Raw genomic sequence first — 18,390 nt, forward strand, 5'->3', positions numbered from 1 at the left:
TACTTGAATTCTCTGCCTGGATCACTCTTCCTCTGGATATGTGTGGCTCAGTCACTCATTTCTTGTAGTTTTTATCCAAATATTATCTTCTCAGTATAGTATTTCCTGATCACCCTATTTAAAATTGCAAGCTCCATTCTCCCTTCCCAAACTCCTGTTACTTGTTTTTTTTTGTTTTGTTTGTTTGTTTTTTGAGATAAGGTCTCGCTCTGTCATCCAGAGCTAGAATGCAGCGGCATCATCATAGCTCGCTGCAATCTCAAACTCCTCAGCTCAAACGATCCTCCTAAGTAGCTGGAACTACAGGACCTTGCCACCATACCTGGCTAATTTTTCTTTTTTCTTTTTTTTTTTTTTAATAGAGACAGGTCTCACTCAGGCTGGTCTCGAACTCCTGGCCTCAAGTGATCCTCCTGCCTCAGCCTCCCAAAGTGCTAGGATTATAGGCATGAGTCACCACAACTGGCCTGTTTTATTTTTCTCTATGGCATTTATTACTGCCTGTCATACCATGTATTTCACTTACCGTCTGACTCTACTCTCTAGAATATAAGTATGAGGACATAAATTTTAATCCTTTTATTTCCTGCTATACTCCCAGCACCTAGGGCAGTACTGGCATATACAGGACAATGAATAACTATTTTTGAATAAATGAATGGATGGATCAATTCATCATGTCATGTCAGTAGATCTATTAAGGGGAGACATTATTAAGTTCCCTATCTCTTTTTTAAACAAATGAAGAATCATCTAGAAAAGCTGAAAAACTTTCTTAAGGTACTATATAACCGGTTAGAGCAAAATGGTATTATTAATAAATTTAGTTCTGCTAATTTCAAGACAAAACCGTTTTTACCGTTCCACTCTCTCACTAACATCTTCCCTCCTCATACACAGTGAGTATCTACCCCTGCAGTAGCTCAAGAACAGATTACTGTGTAACCTATTATTTCCCTACAAATGATTCCATATGATGTGGAGGAAGCAGTGCCAGCAATACATATTTAGCATTATTTAATAAGGTTTGGGGAAATCTATTATACTTACTCCAAGTTATTTTGGATCAACCTAGGAATCTATGCACAAGTCTATTATAAGGTCAGGTAAAGGCAGTGCAGGGCCTTCCATAATTTGTTGCTGGAAGGGGAAGAATGTCTATCAGTGACCTCTTTAACTTGACCAAAAGGAAAGTCTAGGTCCACAGTTTATAAGCTGGATATCTGTCCAGTGACCTAAGGGATTTTGAAACTTCAGAGGAATAAGAAGAAACAAAGGAAAAGGAAGGTGGGAAAAACAGTGACCACTTCTACAAATTGCATAGTGACCTGACAACCTGATGACTTGCTGAAAGTCACTTCAGCATAGCAAAACTTAGTCACCACTATTATATCCCAACCTACTACTCTTTCTCAATTGTTACTGGTAAGACATTACTGCTGACATAGGCTCAATCCTCAGAGCAAAGGATGGGTGAGGTTTGATTCTTTGTTCAGAGTCCAAAACTGTTTCCAAAACAAACCAATAGGAAATTATTTCCAGGATAGCTCTGTACAAATCTGACATTTGCAAACTTCAACCCCTTTAGTCTTTCTCAACTGAGTTTCCTTAAGAATTAAGTCCTGGCCGGGCGCGGTGGCTCACGCCTGTAATCCTAGCACTCTGGGAGGCCGAGGTGGGCGGATCGTTTGAGCTCAGGAGTTCGAGACCAGCCTGAGCAAGAGCGAGACCCCATCTCTACTAAAAATAGAAAGAAATTATATGGACAGCTAAAAATATATATATATAGAAAAAATTAGCCAGGCATGGTGGTGCATGCCTGTAGTCCCAGCTACTCGGGAGGCTGAGACAGGAGGATCGCTTGAGTTCAGGAGTTTGAGGTTGCTGTGAGCTAGGCTGACGCCACGGCACTCACTCTAGCCTGGGCAACAGAGTGAGACTCTGTCTCAAAAAAAAAAAAAAAAGAATTAAGTCCTAATACTTTAAGGCCTCAACTGTTAACTAATGAATTTAACTTCTCTCCTATGGATAGTACTACTTACAACATACCATCCTAGGGAGAATTAAGAAAATAGTCACTCAAATCACTTTCTGTGTTCTGTGGTTCAGAGGACCCTGATTGAGAAGACAGCATGCCACTCAGAGATGGCATAATGTAACTGTAAAAAGCAGGGACTCTGGAGCCAAACTGGGTTCAAAATCCCAACCCTGGTACTTTACTAGCTATATGACCTTGAGCAAGGTCTCTAGGCCTAACTTCTCTAGGCCTCATTTTCTCTTTTAAAAGAGGGTTAATAATAGTATTTACCACCTAGGGTTAAGACTAATGCCTGGAAGTATAATAAATGCTAAGTGTTAGGTATTATCATATTATTATTCTATTTGGGAGTTGTTTTAGATTACTAAAGAGCCTTTCTGCCACTATCCTATGCTGAAGAAGGGCTCTGAGTCAGGTTCTTCTCCCTTGAGCTAACTCCTCAGTCTCTGCGATCTGGGTAGGAAGAACTAAACTCTTTTCTATTCTCTATTCTGTTGCTCCCATTCAAGAGAGGCAGGTTTCCCATGACCTAGATAACAAGGGTTTCAGCAGAGAAAGGGAAAGGTCTAGGGTCAGAGCTCTGCCTGTACCCGCAGTGGGTCTGTAACAACAGATCTGGGTCTTGTGTTCAGTGGCATCAACATTTCCATGCTATAATCTTTTCTCATCACTTAATTACAGGCAGCCTTCTCCATACACACTGAGTATCTGAATGCATTCAGGACGGCCTCTGACTGAATCTTCCTTATTTTCTTATTTTAATTATTGTTGCCAGTCTTGCTCTGCTATTGTTAGGAAAAAGCAAGCGTATTAGGGATAAAGCAGCCTGAGCCAGCCCAGCATGCATCTGTGGAGCTACAGCTCCGGATGAGGCTGTAGCACAAAGCCCCTCTGTTAGAGCAGCACACTAACCCCTGTGTGTCCCTCTCACATGAGCACAGGGGCTGGAACGGGCCTCTTCTCGTTCCCTTTTTTACCCTCCTCCCACCTTTCCCAGAGGGAGATCCTGTTCACACCAAAGAAAGCCAAGAACATTTAGTTCAGCAGTAAGAACAGGTGGCAGCACCAATAAGGAACAAAAACTGGTATTCTTCCAATTGCTGAGTTCTATGGTAGGCACGGAAAAAGGGCAGGAAGAACTGAAACCAAGGAATCAACTTTTCCCTTTTGGGTCCCTGATGGTTCCATTTCAATAAGCAGAAAAAAACCCACCTCTGAGGTTTCTCTCTGCTCTTCTTCACAGAGTGAAACCAAAGAGGTCTTCCTTTTCATTTTCAGGAAAAGGCAAATTACTTTTTGTCTGTTAACTATTTTCTTGGATGCAGTACAAAAGCAACAAGACTTTAATGACTAAAAGCAGGTGCTTCCCCACCCACCTCTCTTGGATCAAGTAGCAAACAATTCTATCCACATGAGCACATAATTATTTGGATTAGTAAAAACCGTGTAAATAAGATAGAAGTGCCATAAAGACAGAAAGTCTTTGTGCTTTGGCATCTATCTACAAATGCAGCTGTTGCTTAAGTATTTTTTTCTCTAAAACCCAGACTCTTGTCTTTTGGCAGGGCACAGCTGTTTATTTCTCTCTCAAGATTTCCTAGCCTTACCTCTAAAAAGTCATGAGTAGAGAAGGTGAGGCTTAAAGAGAAAGGCTGTCACTAATTTTGCTGCTTTTTAAACCCAAGATCTTTGTAAAGTGCCCTAGTTAGCAGCCCAACTCACCCCTATGAGGTGTCCAGCAATATCTTCTGCAAAGGTGTGACACACTTTATGCCCTGCCACTAACTCAATTCTTAGGGTTTCTCTTCTTGATCTAGACTTCCCAAATCACTTACCATTTTGGCTCTCATAATCACTCCTTTCTCTGTACCTCCTGGAAATCATAGAACCTAAATGTGGCCCATCCGGCCTGTTTGTAAATACAACCCTCTGGGAGGAAGGAAGATAAGGGAGCTAGTCCTTGAGGATCCCTGACTACTAGAAAAGAGAACTTCCACTGGTTTTGTGTGTTCAAAAGAATGTAGAAAGTTCTCTTTCAAGAAGGGAAAAAGTAGGTAAATGTTTGCCCTTTTGGCATCCCAAAACAATAACATAGGATTTTAACATTTTATTGTAGAAAATTTCAAACCTGCAAGAGTTGACACAATAGTACAATAAACTGCCATATATATCATCCAACTTCAACAATTATCAACCTGTAGCCAATCTCATTTCATTTATACCACCCACCCCCTTAATCCACTCTCAGATCATTTTGAAGCAAATGCCAGACATTTTTCATCTGTAAATATTTTATCTCTAAAATATAAGAACTTTTTGTTGAAAATATAACCACAATATCACTACCACACCCAAAAAGGTGATAATAATTCTTTAATATCATCAAATATCCAGTCATTTTAATAAACTTTTTTTTTTTTTTTTGAGACAGAGTCTCACTCAGGCTAGAGGGCCTTGGCATCAGCATAGCTCACAGCAACCTCAAACTCCTGGGCTCAAGTGATCCTCCTGCCTTAGCCTCCAGAGTAGCTGGGACTACAGGCATGCACCAACAAGCCTGGCTAATTTTTTCCTATTTTTAGGAGAGACAGGGTCTCGCTCTTGCTCAGGCTGATCTTGAATTCCTGACCTCAAGGGATCCACCTGCTTTGGCCTCCCAGGTAGGATTACAGGCGTGAGCCACCACACCCAGCCTTTTTTTTTTTTTTCTTTCTTTTTTTTTTTTCTTTTTTTTAAAGATTCAGGGTCTTGCTCTGTCACCCAGGCTGGGATGCAGTGACACGATCATAGCTCACTGAAGCCTCAAACTCCTGGGCTCAAGTGATCCTCCTGTCTCAGCCTCCCAAATAGCTGGGACTACAGGTGTGTGCCACCATGCCCAGCTAATTTTTAAAATTTTTTGTACAGACAAGTTCTCACTGTGTGCGCAGGCTGGTCAAACTCCTGGCCTCAAGTGATTCTCCCACCTTGGCCTCCCAAACCGCTGGTATTACAGGCATGAGCCACCACGCTGGGCCAATACAAACTCTTGATCTAACTTTGGGGGAGGAAGAGAATAGCTGGCTAGTTTCTTCCTTGGAACTCTCTATGTCTAAAATCAACTACCGGCCGGGCGCGGTGGCTCACGCCTGTAATCCTAGCACTCTGGGAGGCCGAGGTGGGCGGATCGTTTGAGCTCAGGAGTTCGAGACCAGCCTGAGCAAGAGCGAGACCCCACCTCTACTAAAAATAGAAATAAATTATATGGACAGCTAAAAATATATATAGAAAAAATTAGCCGGGCATGGTGGCGCATGCCTGTAGTCCCAGCTACTCGGGAGGCTGAGACAGGAGGATCGCTTGAGCTCAGGAGTTTGAGGTTGCTGTGAGCTAGGCTGACGCCACGGCACTCACTCTAGCCTGGGCAACAGAGTGAGACTCTGTCTCAAAAAAAAAAAAATAATAAAAAAATAAAATAAAATAAAATAAAATCAACTACCTTCTGGACTTCCTGATTAGAAAAGCACCCACATGTCCTTTAACAGTCTCTCAAAATTAAATTCAATTATCAATACCATATTCTCATCATGACTTTAGGGCTTTATTTGCATTCAGTTCATAACTCAATATTTTGGACCTGCAGTGGTGAGGTTTAAGACCATAATAAGCTACATAACACACTCATTCTTGTTACTTGTGCAAAAGAGACAAACACCCACATACACATGAAGACAGAAATGCAGATGAACAGAAACATCACAGCTTCATGAGGATGGACAGAGAGACATAGAGAGAAAAACGGGCCAAATTCGACATGAGAATGGCACTGCTTTTCATGGTATATCATAAACTAATGTTGAGATTTTACAAAATATAATAATTTAGTAATTTTTGCCAAGATCAAAGATGCAGGACCCTTATAGATTACCAACAGTATGCAAATCAAATTTTGAGAATCAATACATAACCACTTACCCCACAGGGAAAACTAACAGCAAGGACCCTTCTGGACATACACAAAGGTTTTAAGATTATCTAAGTTTTAGGCTCTGCCATAAATTCTGGAATGGAAAGAATCATGATCTTCTATATTTTTCCTTGCATCCATACCCCTCTCTATTTGAATATCATGTATAATTCTGAACTCCAAATTTTAAAAAGGATGAAGGATTCAGTTTTCTACTATTCAAGTTATGTCAATGGTTAAATTAGTTGGGAATACTTAAACTAGACACAGCCTAACATGAATTTAAAACTAAGGAAGGATAATCAAAGAACCACACAAACATGCTCAAATCCACACATAAGTAATCAAAACAAGAAAGTTAAACTCAAATAGATGATATCTGGATTAGACATAAGGACATACTTCCTTATGTGAGAGTTGTTTATTGCTAACTAAAATTTCCAGGGAACATACTAGAAATCTAATTTCCTGGTTTAAACAGCCAGTCCAAGATAATGAGTTTAATTCTCTCTGATACTGGAACAATGAAGAACCTTCCATTCCTACAATCTACAAAAAAAAGGACTAGATCAATAGTGGATAATGAGGCTGGGCACAATGGCTCATGCCTATAGTCCTAGCTAATCAGGAGTCTGAGGCAGGAGGACCACTTGAGCTCAGGAGTTTGAGGCTTCAGTGAGCTATGACTACACTACTGCACTCCATCCAGCCTCAGTGACAGAGCAAGACCCTGTCTCTGCAAAAAAAAAAAAAGAATGAGTAATTTCTGGCCGGGCGTGGTGGCTCATGCCTGTAATCCTAGCACTCTGGGAGGCCGAGGAGGGAGGATTGCTCGAGGTCAGGAGTTCGAGACCAGCCTGAGCAAGAGCGAGACCCTGTCTCTACTAAAAAAATAGAAAGAAATGATCTGGATAGCTAAAAATATATATAGAAAAAAATTAGCCAGGCATGGTGGCGCATGCCTGTAGTCCCAGCTACTCGGGAGGCTGAGGCAGAAAGATTGCTTGAGCCCAGGAGTTTGAGGTTGCTGTGAGTTAGGCTGACACCACGGCACTCTAGCCCGGGCAATAGAGTGAGAATCTGTCTCAAAAAAAAAAAAAAAAAAAAGAATGAGTGATTTCTTAGGTTACTTTACTCCCTGTGCGCTGTGCTTATACTTCAGTAACCAATAGAGAAACACATACATGGTATAACTCAAAAAATACTAAAGGATTTATTTCCTGAATCCTCAAATTTCTCCCAATTAGCAAGTAGACTACGAGCAGAACACATACCTTCCAGCCCATAGGAACAGTCTAACTGCTCTGCATATACAGACAGTACAGCACACATTATATATGAAAACCTATTTCCTCCCCACCTACCCACGCCCTTTAAGCACCATTCCCAGGCTTTTATGCCTTATACTAGCATTCATAAAAGAAAAATCACTAATTGAGAAGATCTGTTGATTTTAATCAATCAATGCACATTCTGCTTTGCCTGTAACAAAAAACACTCTGTCCTACATCCTGGCACTGCAAAGCCTCTAGTACAATCCCTGGAAGGAGAACAAAATCTTTGTGGCATACTAAGTACAGAGGACGGATTTCCTCCCCTGAACAGAGATAAATAAATAAGCCAACACCAAAGTAAAGTCATACCCTGGGGGCTCAGGGTCTATGAGCAGATTCAATATGAATAATAAATAGAGCTCTAGACTATAGGCATGACAACAATTTGGGTCAGAAAAGATCTTTGTGATACGAGATGGATTAAATTTGGGGTTTTTGAGGGAACAGGGTTATTAACACACAAACTTCTTCAATTTTTAGGTCAGAGTTGACTGACATCATGGTTCAAGGTAAGCAGAATGACACACTGACACAAATTCTTTTCAATAAAAGGCATCATTAGTAACTTGCGAGCAAGATTTTGAGGCTGAATTTACCTTAGGGGCTTAGTATCAAGTAACACAGAAAAAAACCCAGTACATTTTACAGGATTAAATGTAATAGATTATCATAAATATTATATACAAATCAAAGCAATTATAAGCACTAGATACAACATATACTATAATATCTGGTAAAGATCACAAGGCACAAAAATACTGACAGATCTTCATAGAGCAGAAGAAAAAGTAAAAATATTAAAGACATGAACCAAAAGGTATTCACATAAGGCCGACCCTAACAGCATTTTAGGAGTTGGTGCTTATAAAGTACATAATTAAAGAAAGAGCAGGAAGACACATCTTTCAATCGGATATGGAAGGGCAAATCCCTCATATAAACATCAGGCTAAGGGAAAGTTGGCTAGCCTCTGATTAACCTAGAAACATGTTAGTGGTTTGTTTTAGTTTTGGTTTTTGTTTTTTTTTTTTTTGCCTTTAATAATGGTTACTAGAGTGAACAATTATGCTCCAACATCAGGATATCTGACTTTACAGAACTGGTAAGTTCTTACAAAGCACAGTTGCACCTTCAACAACACAGGGTTTAGGGACACCAATCCCAAACAGTCAAAAATCTGCATATAACCTTTGACTCCCTGAAAACTTTAATAGCCTACTGTTGACCAGAAGCCTTACCAGGTGATCAGTATATAAGCAGACTATTAGTATCTACATATATTTTATGGATTCATGACATATCTACTAACTTTTTCTTAATTTTTTTTCAATTTTTCTAGCTACACAGTTCATCTGCAAGTTTTTTCAAGACTTTCAACTGTTACAAGTCTCTAAAAAGTTTTCCAATATATTTACTGAAAAAAAAAATACATATATAATCAGACCTACAAAAGTTCTAATCGATGTTGTTCAAGGACCAACTGTACTTCAAATGAGGAATTTTGGAGCTGCCTGTTTTGAAAAAAAAAAAACAAAAAAAACTATGAAATAAGAATTTTATATATCAAACAGCTTTAGAGCATGATAAGAGGTCATGAAGAGCTAGCAAAAAAGGAATTATTAGCCTTACCAAACATTCCTCTAATTTTTAAATGGGATTTAAATACACAGAATTACACCCACACTGGAAACACCAGAAGGTAACATGTAACTTAACCTCAGGATACCAGATAACTGTTTTGCTGACAGAATCCCAGGCCTTCACTCTCCCTTCAGCAGATCTTTCCCATCAACCCTGCCCCCCCACCACACACACATCTTATCCTTCCCTTACCAAAAAGTGAGAAAGATCATAAAAGATGGAGGGAAAAATGGAAGAAAAAGGCAAATATCAAAAATTCCGTAACTAAAACCCAAGAACTACTAAGAGATTCAATCAACCCAGAAAAGTAGACTGTTTATACGATATCATGGTACAGGCATTGTACAAGGTATTGTGAGGAACACCAAGAGGGAAGAAGAGCTGAGCAAATACTTTCCCAAAAACTCATTCAGCCATGCTTTAGCTATTACTATTAATTACTATTAAGTCAAACCATCACAGATGTAGATAGAGATAATAGTTCTAAAACTTCATGAAGAAGGTAACTTCTGAAGCAGAGTTCTGAAAGGTGATATGGTTTAGCAAAAGGGAAATCGAACACTCCAGGCAAAGTGAATGGTGTTGAAATGTCTAACAGGTAAGCAAAGCAAGTGCACTACCTGCTATCATAGCTGAAATGGAGAATGCCTGGGGAAGGAATGGAGAAGAAAATAAAGTGTGAAATTAGGTTTTAAAATGTCTATAAACATGCATTTTTAAGTGATTTAAGAGACAAGTGGGAGCCACTTCAAGGTTATAAGATAGTAACTTTAAAATAGCACTCCAGGGTATTTTTAGGTTAAAATAAATGAAGTGGGAATATACTACAGATAGAGCAGCAATTTAGGGATTTGAAAAAAAGTACTCTTTTTACAAAAACAGTGGGCAAAAAGACTTACTACCAGAAATATGATAAACCAGAGGGGAGGCACAAAGAGAAATGACAATCTCTGTACTGGAATTCAGGCAAGCTTCAGTTTTCCTCTTTATATTTCAGTGTGCTTCCTAGAATGGTTATGGTACTTTTCTATGTTTTAAAACAAAAATCATCATACAAAAAAAGAACAAACATAATGTGTATACATATATAGCCAAAGAACAATAAATGTTCATGTGCCTACCACCCAATTTAAGAAATGGAAAAATTAACCATGAGTTTGAGGCTCCCCAGTTGGTTACATATTCTTCCCTCCACCTTCCAGAGGTAACCAGTATCTATCTTGCATTTTGTGAAAATCTCTACAGTTTTATCATACACATGTATCCACGAACAGTGTGTTGTTTAGTTTTACCTAGTTTTGATTTGTATATAAATGGAATCATGGTTTATGTAGTCTTCTGTGACTTGCTTTTATCAATCAATGTGATTTTTTGAGAGTAATCCAAGTTGATGTATATAGCTGTAGGTCATCCATTTCCATTGCTAAATAGCACTTCACTATAGGAATAAATCATAATTTTAAAATCCATTCTACTACAGTTAGAATCGGTTGTTTCCATTTTTCTATAAATCACAAAAATACTACTTTGAACATTCTTGAATATCTCTTCTAGAACATTATGCATCAAGTTTTCTACAAAGTACATCTACATGTAGAATTGCTAGGTGGTAGGTTATATATAAGTTCAGTTTTACCAAGCAATGACAAACTGTTTTCTTAAGTAGTGGTATCAATTTATATTCCAACCAGCAATGCATGTAAAGTTCTCATTATTCCATCTTTTTGGCAACACTTAATTTCATCAGATTTCTTAAATTTCTACCAACCTAAAGGGTATGGTTTAATTTACATTTTCTTTTTCTTTTTTTTTTTTTTTTTGAGACAGAGTCTCACTCTGTTGCCCAGGCTAGAGTGCCATGGCGTCAGCCTAGCTCACAGCAACCTCAAATTCCTGGGCTCAAGCGATCCTCCTGCCTCAGCCTCCCGAGTAGCTGGGACTACAGGCATGCGCCACCGTGCCCGGCTAATTTTTCTATATATATTTTTAGCTGTCCATATAATTTCTTTCTATTTTTAGTAGAGACGAGGTCTCGCTCTTGCTCAGGCTGGTCTCGAACTCCTGACCTTGAGCAATTCTCCCACCTCGGTCTCCCAGAGTGCTAGGATTACAGGCGTGAGCCACTGCGCCTAATTTACATTTTTTAGATTACTAATGAAAGTAAGTACCTTTCATATGCTTAGGAGTTATTTGCATTTTCTATCCTCAGGTATGCCTATTTATAGAATTGCCCATTTTTCTCTTGACTCATTCATCTTTTACTTATTTTTTATAGGAGTTCTATGCTGGATACTTTTGTTGGTTATATAGATTGCAAATATTTTCTCTCAGTTTATAGCATTGTCTCTTTCCTCTCTTTATGGAGTCTTTTGATGAGCAGAAGTTTTTGCATTTTCTGTACTAAATGTATCAACTTCTTAACTTTCTACTTTTCATGTTTTATTTAATTATTCCTTCCCTATTCTCTGAGGTCATGATATTCTCTCATATTTTCTTCTAAAACTTATAAAATTTTGTCTTTTATATTTTAGTCCTTAATTCATCTGAAATTCTTATTTTTGATACAGTATGAAGTAGGAGTCTAATTTTCTTTTTTTTTTTCCCATGTGAATAACCAATTGTCTAAGCACTATTTACTGAAAAGTCCACTGTCTCTGTTGATCACAGGACAAATAACAACTTTCCAATATGACTATTTCTGAACTGGTTTTGTTCCATTGGTTTATTTGTCATACTTTGTAGGTACTATATTATCTTAATTATTATAGTTTTATAATAATTCTTGATATCTGATAAAGTATGGTGGTCATTAGTACTGTCTGGCAAATACTTCTGGTTCTTCCCCCTCTTAAAAATCATCACAAGATCACATTTCCGACTCCCTTGTGGTTCTCTGGGACAAGATGTTAACTCTGGTTGACAAGTTGTGAGCAGAAGTGACCTGCTGAGCATTTAACTGCCTGCACAAAACCAGCCAGAGCTCTTTTTTACCCTCTGGCATAGCAACTAAAACTATTCAATATGGTTGTAGCTTTGGCAGCTGAGATTCTCAGTAACTATAACCAGTAGTCACAGCAGTAGCTTCCCTATTAACCTGCAGTGGACAAGTAACATGAATGGGAAATAAATCCTTGGTATATTTACCACTGAGATTTTAGGGTTGTTCCCACAACATAACTTAGCCTACTCTGACTGATATATAGGACAAGTCACTTACTTTGTTATTATTCTTGAGGAGTGTCTTATTTTTCACTATTTGTCAAATAAATTTCAGACCTGACTTTTCTCAACTTCCAAAAAAAGCCTGCTGGTGAGGGTGTACATTAGTACCACCACGTTGAGAAACACATGGAAATATTGGAAAAAGTTGGCATTATCTAAAAAAGTTGAAGACATGTATACCCTATGAGCCAAAAATTCCAGTTCTGCACATATACACAAATGTATATACATGTAAACATGTACAAGAATATTCTTAGTAATATTGTTCATAAAAATAAAAAACTAGAAACAATCCAAATGACTACCAGCAATATGGACAAATATAGTAATTTATTTACATAAAAAAATACCATATATTAAAAACAAAAATAAACAAAATAGACCTATAAACAATATGGATAATCCTTTAAACATATTGATGACCTAAAGAAAACAAACACACACAAAATTTACATAGAATGATTCCATTTGTAATGAAGTTTCAAAAACAGTAATGTAAATAATGGGTTACATAGAAAGTAAAACTATCAGATAAAACAAGGAAGTGATTGCCACAAATATTAGGATACCCGTGGGAGAAAGGCAATAGATATCACTGAGAAGGAAGGGAAGGAAAAGGTCTATGGTACTGGCAATTTTCTCTTTTGACCTAAAGAGTTGTTAGAAGAGTGTTTACTCTGATTACTCATTATACTGGATCTCTGTGGGGGTTTTACACAAATGTCTTGCACCTTTTTTGTTAGATTTATTCATATCTACCTCATATACTTTGCTGCTTTTTAATTTTTTTCTTTACTTCTTTGCTTCTATAAAAGTTTTTTAAATTGCATTTTCTGTTTGTTGCTAGTTATAGAAACACAATTGAAAGTTATGTCTTCATCTTATATGTAGCAATATGCTATATTCTTTTATTCTTTTTTTTTTTTTTTTGAGATGGAGTCTCGTTCTATCGCACCAGATAGAGTGCAGTGGCGTCATGATGCTCACTGAAATCTCAGACTCCTGGGCTCAAGTGATCCTCCTGCCTCAGCCTCTCGAGTAGCTGTGACTACAGGTGCACACCACAACACCTGGCTAATTTTTCTATTTTTAGTAGACATGGGGTCTCACTGTTGCTTAGGCTGGTCTCAAACTCCTGAGCTCAAGCTATCCTCCCACCTCAGCCTCCCAGAGTGCTAGGATTACAGGCCTTATACTCTCACATTGATTCTTCTGATTTATCAGTAGATTCTTTGGGATTTTTTAAATAGAATATCATCTGCAAATAATGACAACTGTTTCTTCCTTTATAATCTTTATATTTTTGTTATCTCATTCACACTGACCAGGATCTGGTTCAATGATGAGTTGTATTATTTTCATATTCTATAAAGATATTTTTAAGTGGGGAACAAAAGAGACATCCTATAGGAGGATCCGGGTGCTAACGATCCATCCCAAGTTGACTCCTTCATACATTAATCACCACTTCCCTTTTCTAAGGAAATGAAGCCCTCCAGCCTGGATAAAGGAATATATCCTGAAAACTATAGCTAGTCTAACAATTTAAACTTCTTGTCTACTAGGACCAAGCCCAGCTCTTCCACACTTTTCAAATTAATCCATCTGTATTCCAAGTCTATAATTTTTTCAAATGAAGTATACTACATATAATACATACATATATATATACATATATATATATATATATATTTTTTTTTTTTTTTTTCCAAGAGACAGAGTCTTGCTCTGTCACTCAGGCAGGAGTACAGTGGTGCAATCATAGCTCACTGAAGCCTCGAATTCCTAGGCTCAAGCAATCCTCCCACCTGAGCCTCCTGGGTAGGTGGGACTACAAGCACCTGCCACCATCCCCAGCCAAGTATATGATAATTAAAAGAATGGGGTGCGGTGCGGTGGCTCACGCCTATAATCCTAGCACTTGGGAGGCTGAAGCGGACGGATCGTTTGAGCTCAGGAGTTCAAGACCAGCCTGAGCCAGAGCAAGACCCCATCTCTACTAAAAATAAAAAGAAATTAGCTGGACAACTAAAAATATATAGAAAAAATTAATCCGGCATGGTGGCGCATGCCTGTAACCCCAGCTACTCAAGAGGCTGAGGCAGGAGGATTGCTTGAGCCCAGGAGTTTGAGGTTGCTGTGAGCTAGGCTGATGCCACAGCACTCTAGCCCAGGTGACAGAGCGAGACTCCATCTCAAAAAAAAACCACTACCACCTGAGGCCAGGCACAGTGGCTCATGCCTGTAATCCTAGAACTCTGGAAGGCCAAGGTGGGAAGATCTCTTGAGGTCAGGAGTTCAAGACCAGTCTGAGCGAGAACAAGACCCCATCTCTACTAAAAACAATTAGCTACTACTTAAAAAATTAGCTGAGTGTGGTGGCGTGTGCCTATAGTCCCAGCTATTCAGAAGGCTGAGGCAGGAAGATTACTAGAACCCAGGAATTGGAGGTTGCAGTGAGCTATGATGACACCACTACACTCTAGCTGGGAAGACAGAAGGAGACTCGGTCTCAAAAAAAAAAAAAAAAAAAAGATGTTTGTGACCGAAGTGGCAAAAAATTCAGAAGACTCACTTATCTCTTTCTAAAGATATCTGCCTATCATGGACTTAAAACTCCAAAGCGATGCTGGTCAAAAAAATGTTTTGAATCAGTTATTGCAAATAACCAATTTAACTGGGAAATTCTCCTAGATTTTTGGTCACAATTCCTACTTGAAGATTTAAAAGCAACTAAATTAAACATATAATGATCATATGCAAGCATCCTGAAAAATGACTGTGGAAGCTTACTCAGAAATCAGACAGACTCATCCAGACACAAATAATCCATTATATATCTGGACCAAGAAAACAAAGGGATACTGCATGTTGGGAAAACAAAGCAAGAGAGAATTGGTCTGTTACACATCATACATAGTTCTTTCATTAACAGCATAACAGAAATCTCTCACTTTAGGCCATTTTCTTTGTCTCTAAACGAATTCCTGGTTTTATTTTATTCAGACAATGCATGAAGTGGGGAACTGGCATAAAGAATCTATTACATGTGGCAATGGGAAACATTAAGGAATAGGAAAATAGGAAATTTTTAGTATTTGCATTTCTCAATAGGAAGAATTCATTGCTAAACTTTGCTTTAACTGGCAATAGTTAATTCCATTAAAAACACTTAGTTGTTCTTTTAAAATGAAAATTTAGAATTAGTTTTTCAGGTAAATACTCAAAGTAGAAGCACATTTAAATAGTACCCTATCACATCAAATAAAGCTCTAAAAGCAAAAAAGTTTCAGAAAAAGAGAATACCCAAGCCAAGTATAATTCTCTGAAGCAAGCAAAACTAATCATATTCATTTTTGCACTAAACCACAAGCAGGTAATTCAGTAGTAAATTCTTTAATATCACCCTGATTAACCAAACCACCTAAATATTGACCATTTGGCAACTTAATGATAGTGAGAAGAAACAAATTTGAAGTACTTACTTTGAGAGCACAAAAGATGCAGGAATCGCCCATGCACTTATGTGTTGTAAGCTGCCTAAAGCTACGTCGGAAGATGTCCAAGTGCCACAAAACCTGGCAAAAAAGGGAAAATACTTCATTACTTTATGAAGAGGAACCATTTAATTTTGAAGTAAAGAGTTCAAGAAAACATAGGTAATACATGCAGAAGATATCTTTATTTCCAAGAGAAAAGCTCATTCTAGTACGTTAAAACAAATGTCAAAAAAAGGTGAGGGATGAATGGCCATATTTTGGGATAGATATTAATTTGATCATAAAGGAAAGGTCACACAATCAAAAGATGGTATGACAAACATCAAATGTGATCCTGAAGAGGAAATTTATGGATTAAAATCTACATAATGAGGGTTTATTTTAATGGTCCACACAAGAAAAGCAAGAATATTTTAAAATTTATATTAGAAGCTTGAATCAGGGTGGAATTTTGTCTTCATTTGAATTCTCAATTTTTGGACCTTTCTGAGAGAGGTGACCTCCTGAAGTCAACAGGATAAAAAATAATAGTGATACCAACAGTGATAAACAAATCATAGTCATAGCCCATACCCTTAATGTCATGGATAAGAATGGTACTTTGGTACTTGACTTTTGTTGTCTTCCTCCCCAAAACCCATTAACACCATCTAATCATGAGAAAAACATCAGAAAAATTCCAATAAAGGGTCATCCTACAAAATACTTGATCAGTATTCTTCAAAAGTATCAAGGTCATCAAAAACAAGAACATTCTGAGAAACTATCCCATGACCAATAAATGTAAACATGGTAACCTGGATGGGATCCTGGAACAGAAAAGGACACTAGGTAAAAAACTAAGGGAATCTGAACATGAAAAACCACTACCTCTGGAGCTCCAGATCACAGCATATTTCTGGAGCTTCTTCTTACTTATGTCTCAAGATACATACTCTAAAAGGTTTTTTTTTTTTTTTTGAGACAGTCTCATTCTGTTGCCCAGGCTAGAGTGCCGTACCGTGAGCCTAGCTCCCGGCAACCTCAAACTCCTGGGCTCAAGCAATCCTCCTACCTCAGCCTCCCGAGTAGCTGAGACTACAGGAGCACACCACGACGCCCAGCTAATTTTTCTATTTTTAGTAGAGACAGGGTCTCACCCTTGCTCAGGCTGGTTTCAAACTCCTGAGCTCAAGTGATCCTCCCACCTTGGCCTCCCAGAGTCCTAGAAGGTTTTTTTTTATCTTTTTAGAGACAGGGTCTTTGTTCTGTCACCTGAGCTGGAGTGGTAGTGGTATAATCATGACTCACTGCAGCCTCCAACATCTGGGCTCAAGTGATCCTCCTGCCTCAGCCTCCTAAGTAAGATATATACCACCATGCCTAGCTAATTTTTTATTATTATTTTTTGTAGAGAAAGGGTGCCACTTTGTTGTCCCAGCTGGTCTTGAACTCCTGGCCTCAAGTGATCCTCCTGCCTCAGCCTCCCAATGTCCTGGGATTATAGGCATGAGCCACCATGCCTGGCCTCTAAAGGTCCTTTGAAACAGGCTATACCCCCAAGTAAATAAACCCTTTTTTAACAAATGTAATCAATTCAACACATCTGTGGCAAACAAAGGTTTCATAGCAAACGTTAGAATATTAGGTCATAGCAATAATTATTTTCAACATGTAACATGATTATAATAGGGACTCTAAAACCATCACTGCCTCAACCTTTAAGTATGGAAACAGAAATATGTATGTGTGTGTGTATATATACATATATATGTTGTATATGACACTGAAAATTAGAATGGAAAGTCATAAATATTATTGTTTCAATTGACAATATAGATACAACATATAGAAAGAAACAGAATTACAAAAACCTGGACTATGGCCAGGAAGGAGGTAAACACACACATCTATAGCAATGCTTTATTTTGCCCGCTTCTAAATTACAAAAGTATCATCAGTATATAAAGTCACTCAAAAACTTAATGTGCATCATCCTAGAAAAACACCTAACCAACCTCCCTAACTACATGAAATTTATGGTAGTAATTGGGGAAAGTAATTAAATTCTTTCTATAGGCTTGATAGCATAGGATTTTTAAATGTTTTCAAACAAAAACTTGAAAACAGAGAGTATGAAACTTTTATTGAGACAGAGCCTCCCTCTGTCACCCTGGCTAGAGTGCAGTGACATCATATAGCTCACTGCAACCTCAAACTCCTGGGCTCAAGCCATCCTCCTCCCTCAGCCTCCCAAGTAGCTGGAACTATAGGTGTGTACCACCACACCCTGCTAATTTTTTCTATTTTTAGTAGAGACAGGGTCTCGCTTTTGCTCAGGCTGGTCTCGAACTCCTGACCTCAAGCGATTCTCCTGCCTGGGCCTCCCAGAGTGCTAGGATTATAGGCATGAGCCACCACACTCAGCTGAAACTTTTATTTTATTTATTTATTTATTTATTTATTTTTGAGACAGAGTCTCACTCTGTTGCCTGGGCTAGAGTGCCGTGGCATCAGCCTAGTTCACAGCAACCTCAAACTCCTGGGCTCAAGCAATCCTCCTGCCTCAGCCTCTCGAGTAGCTGGGATTACAGGCATGTGCCACCATGCCCGGCTAATTTTTCTATATATAATTTTAGCTGTCCATATAATTTCTTTCTATTTTTAGTAGTGACAGGGTCTCACTCATGCTCAGGCTGGTCTCGAACTCCTGAGCTCAAACAATCCACC

At 38.4% G+C, this 18,390-nt stretch overlaps 1 protein-coding gene across 1 annotated transcript in view; it reads right to left on the reverse strand.

The window, feature by feature from the left end:
* Positions 1 to 18,390, reverse strand: part of USP54 (ubiquitin specific peptidase 54) — a 118,026-nt gene that overhangs the window by 39,248 nt on the left and 60,388 nt on the right. The window contains exon 3 of the mRNA XM_069459992.1: positions 15,667 to 15,759. Coding sequence (XP_069316093.1) covers positions 15,667 to 15,759 — 93 coding nt within the window. The remainder of the gene's footprint in view (positions 1 to 15,666; positions 15,760 to 18,390) is intronic.

This window comes from Eulemur rufifrons, chromosome 28 (assembly GCF_041146395.1).
Source record: "Eulemur rufifrons isolate Redbay chromosome 28, OSU_ERuf_1, whole genome shotgun sequence".
In the NCBI taxonomy this organism is placed as follows: domain Eukaryota; kingdom Metazoa; phylum Chordata; class Mammalia; order Primates; family Lemuridae; genus Eulemur; species Eulemur rufifrons.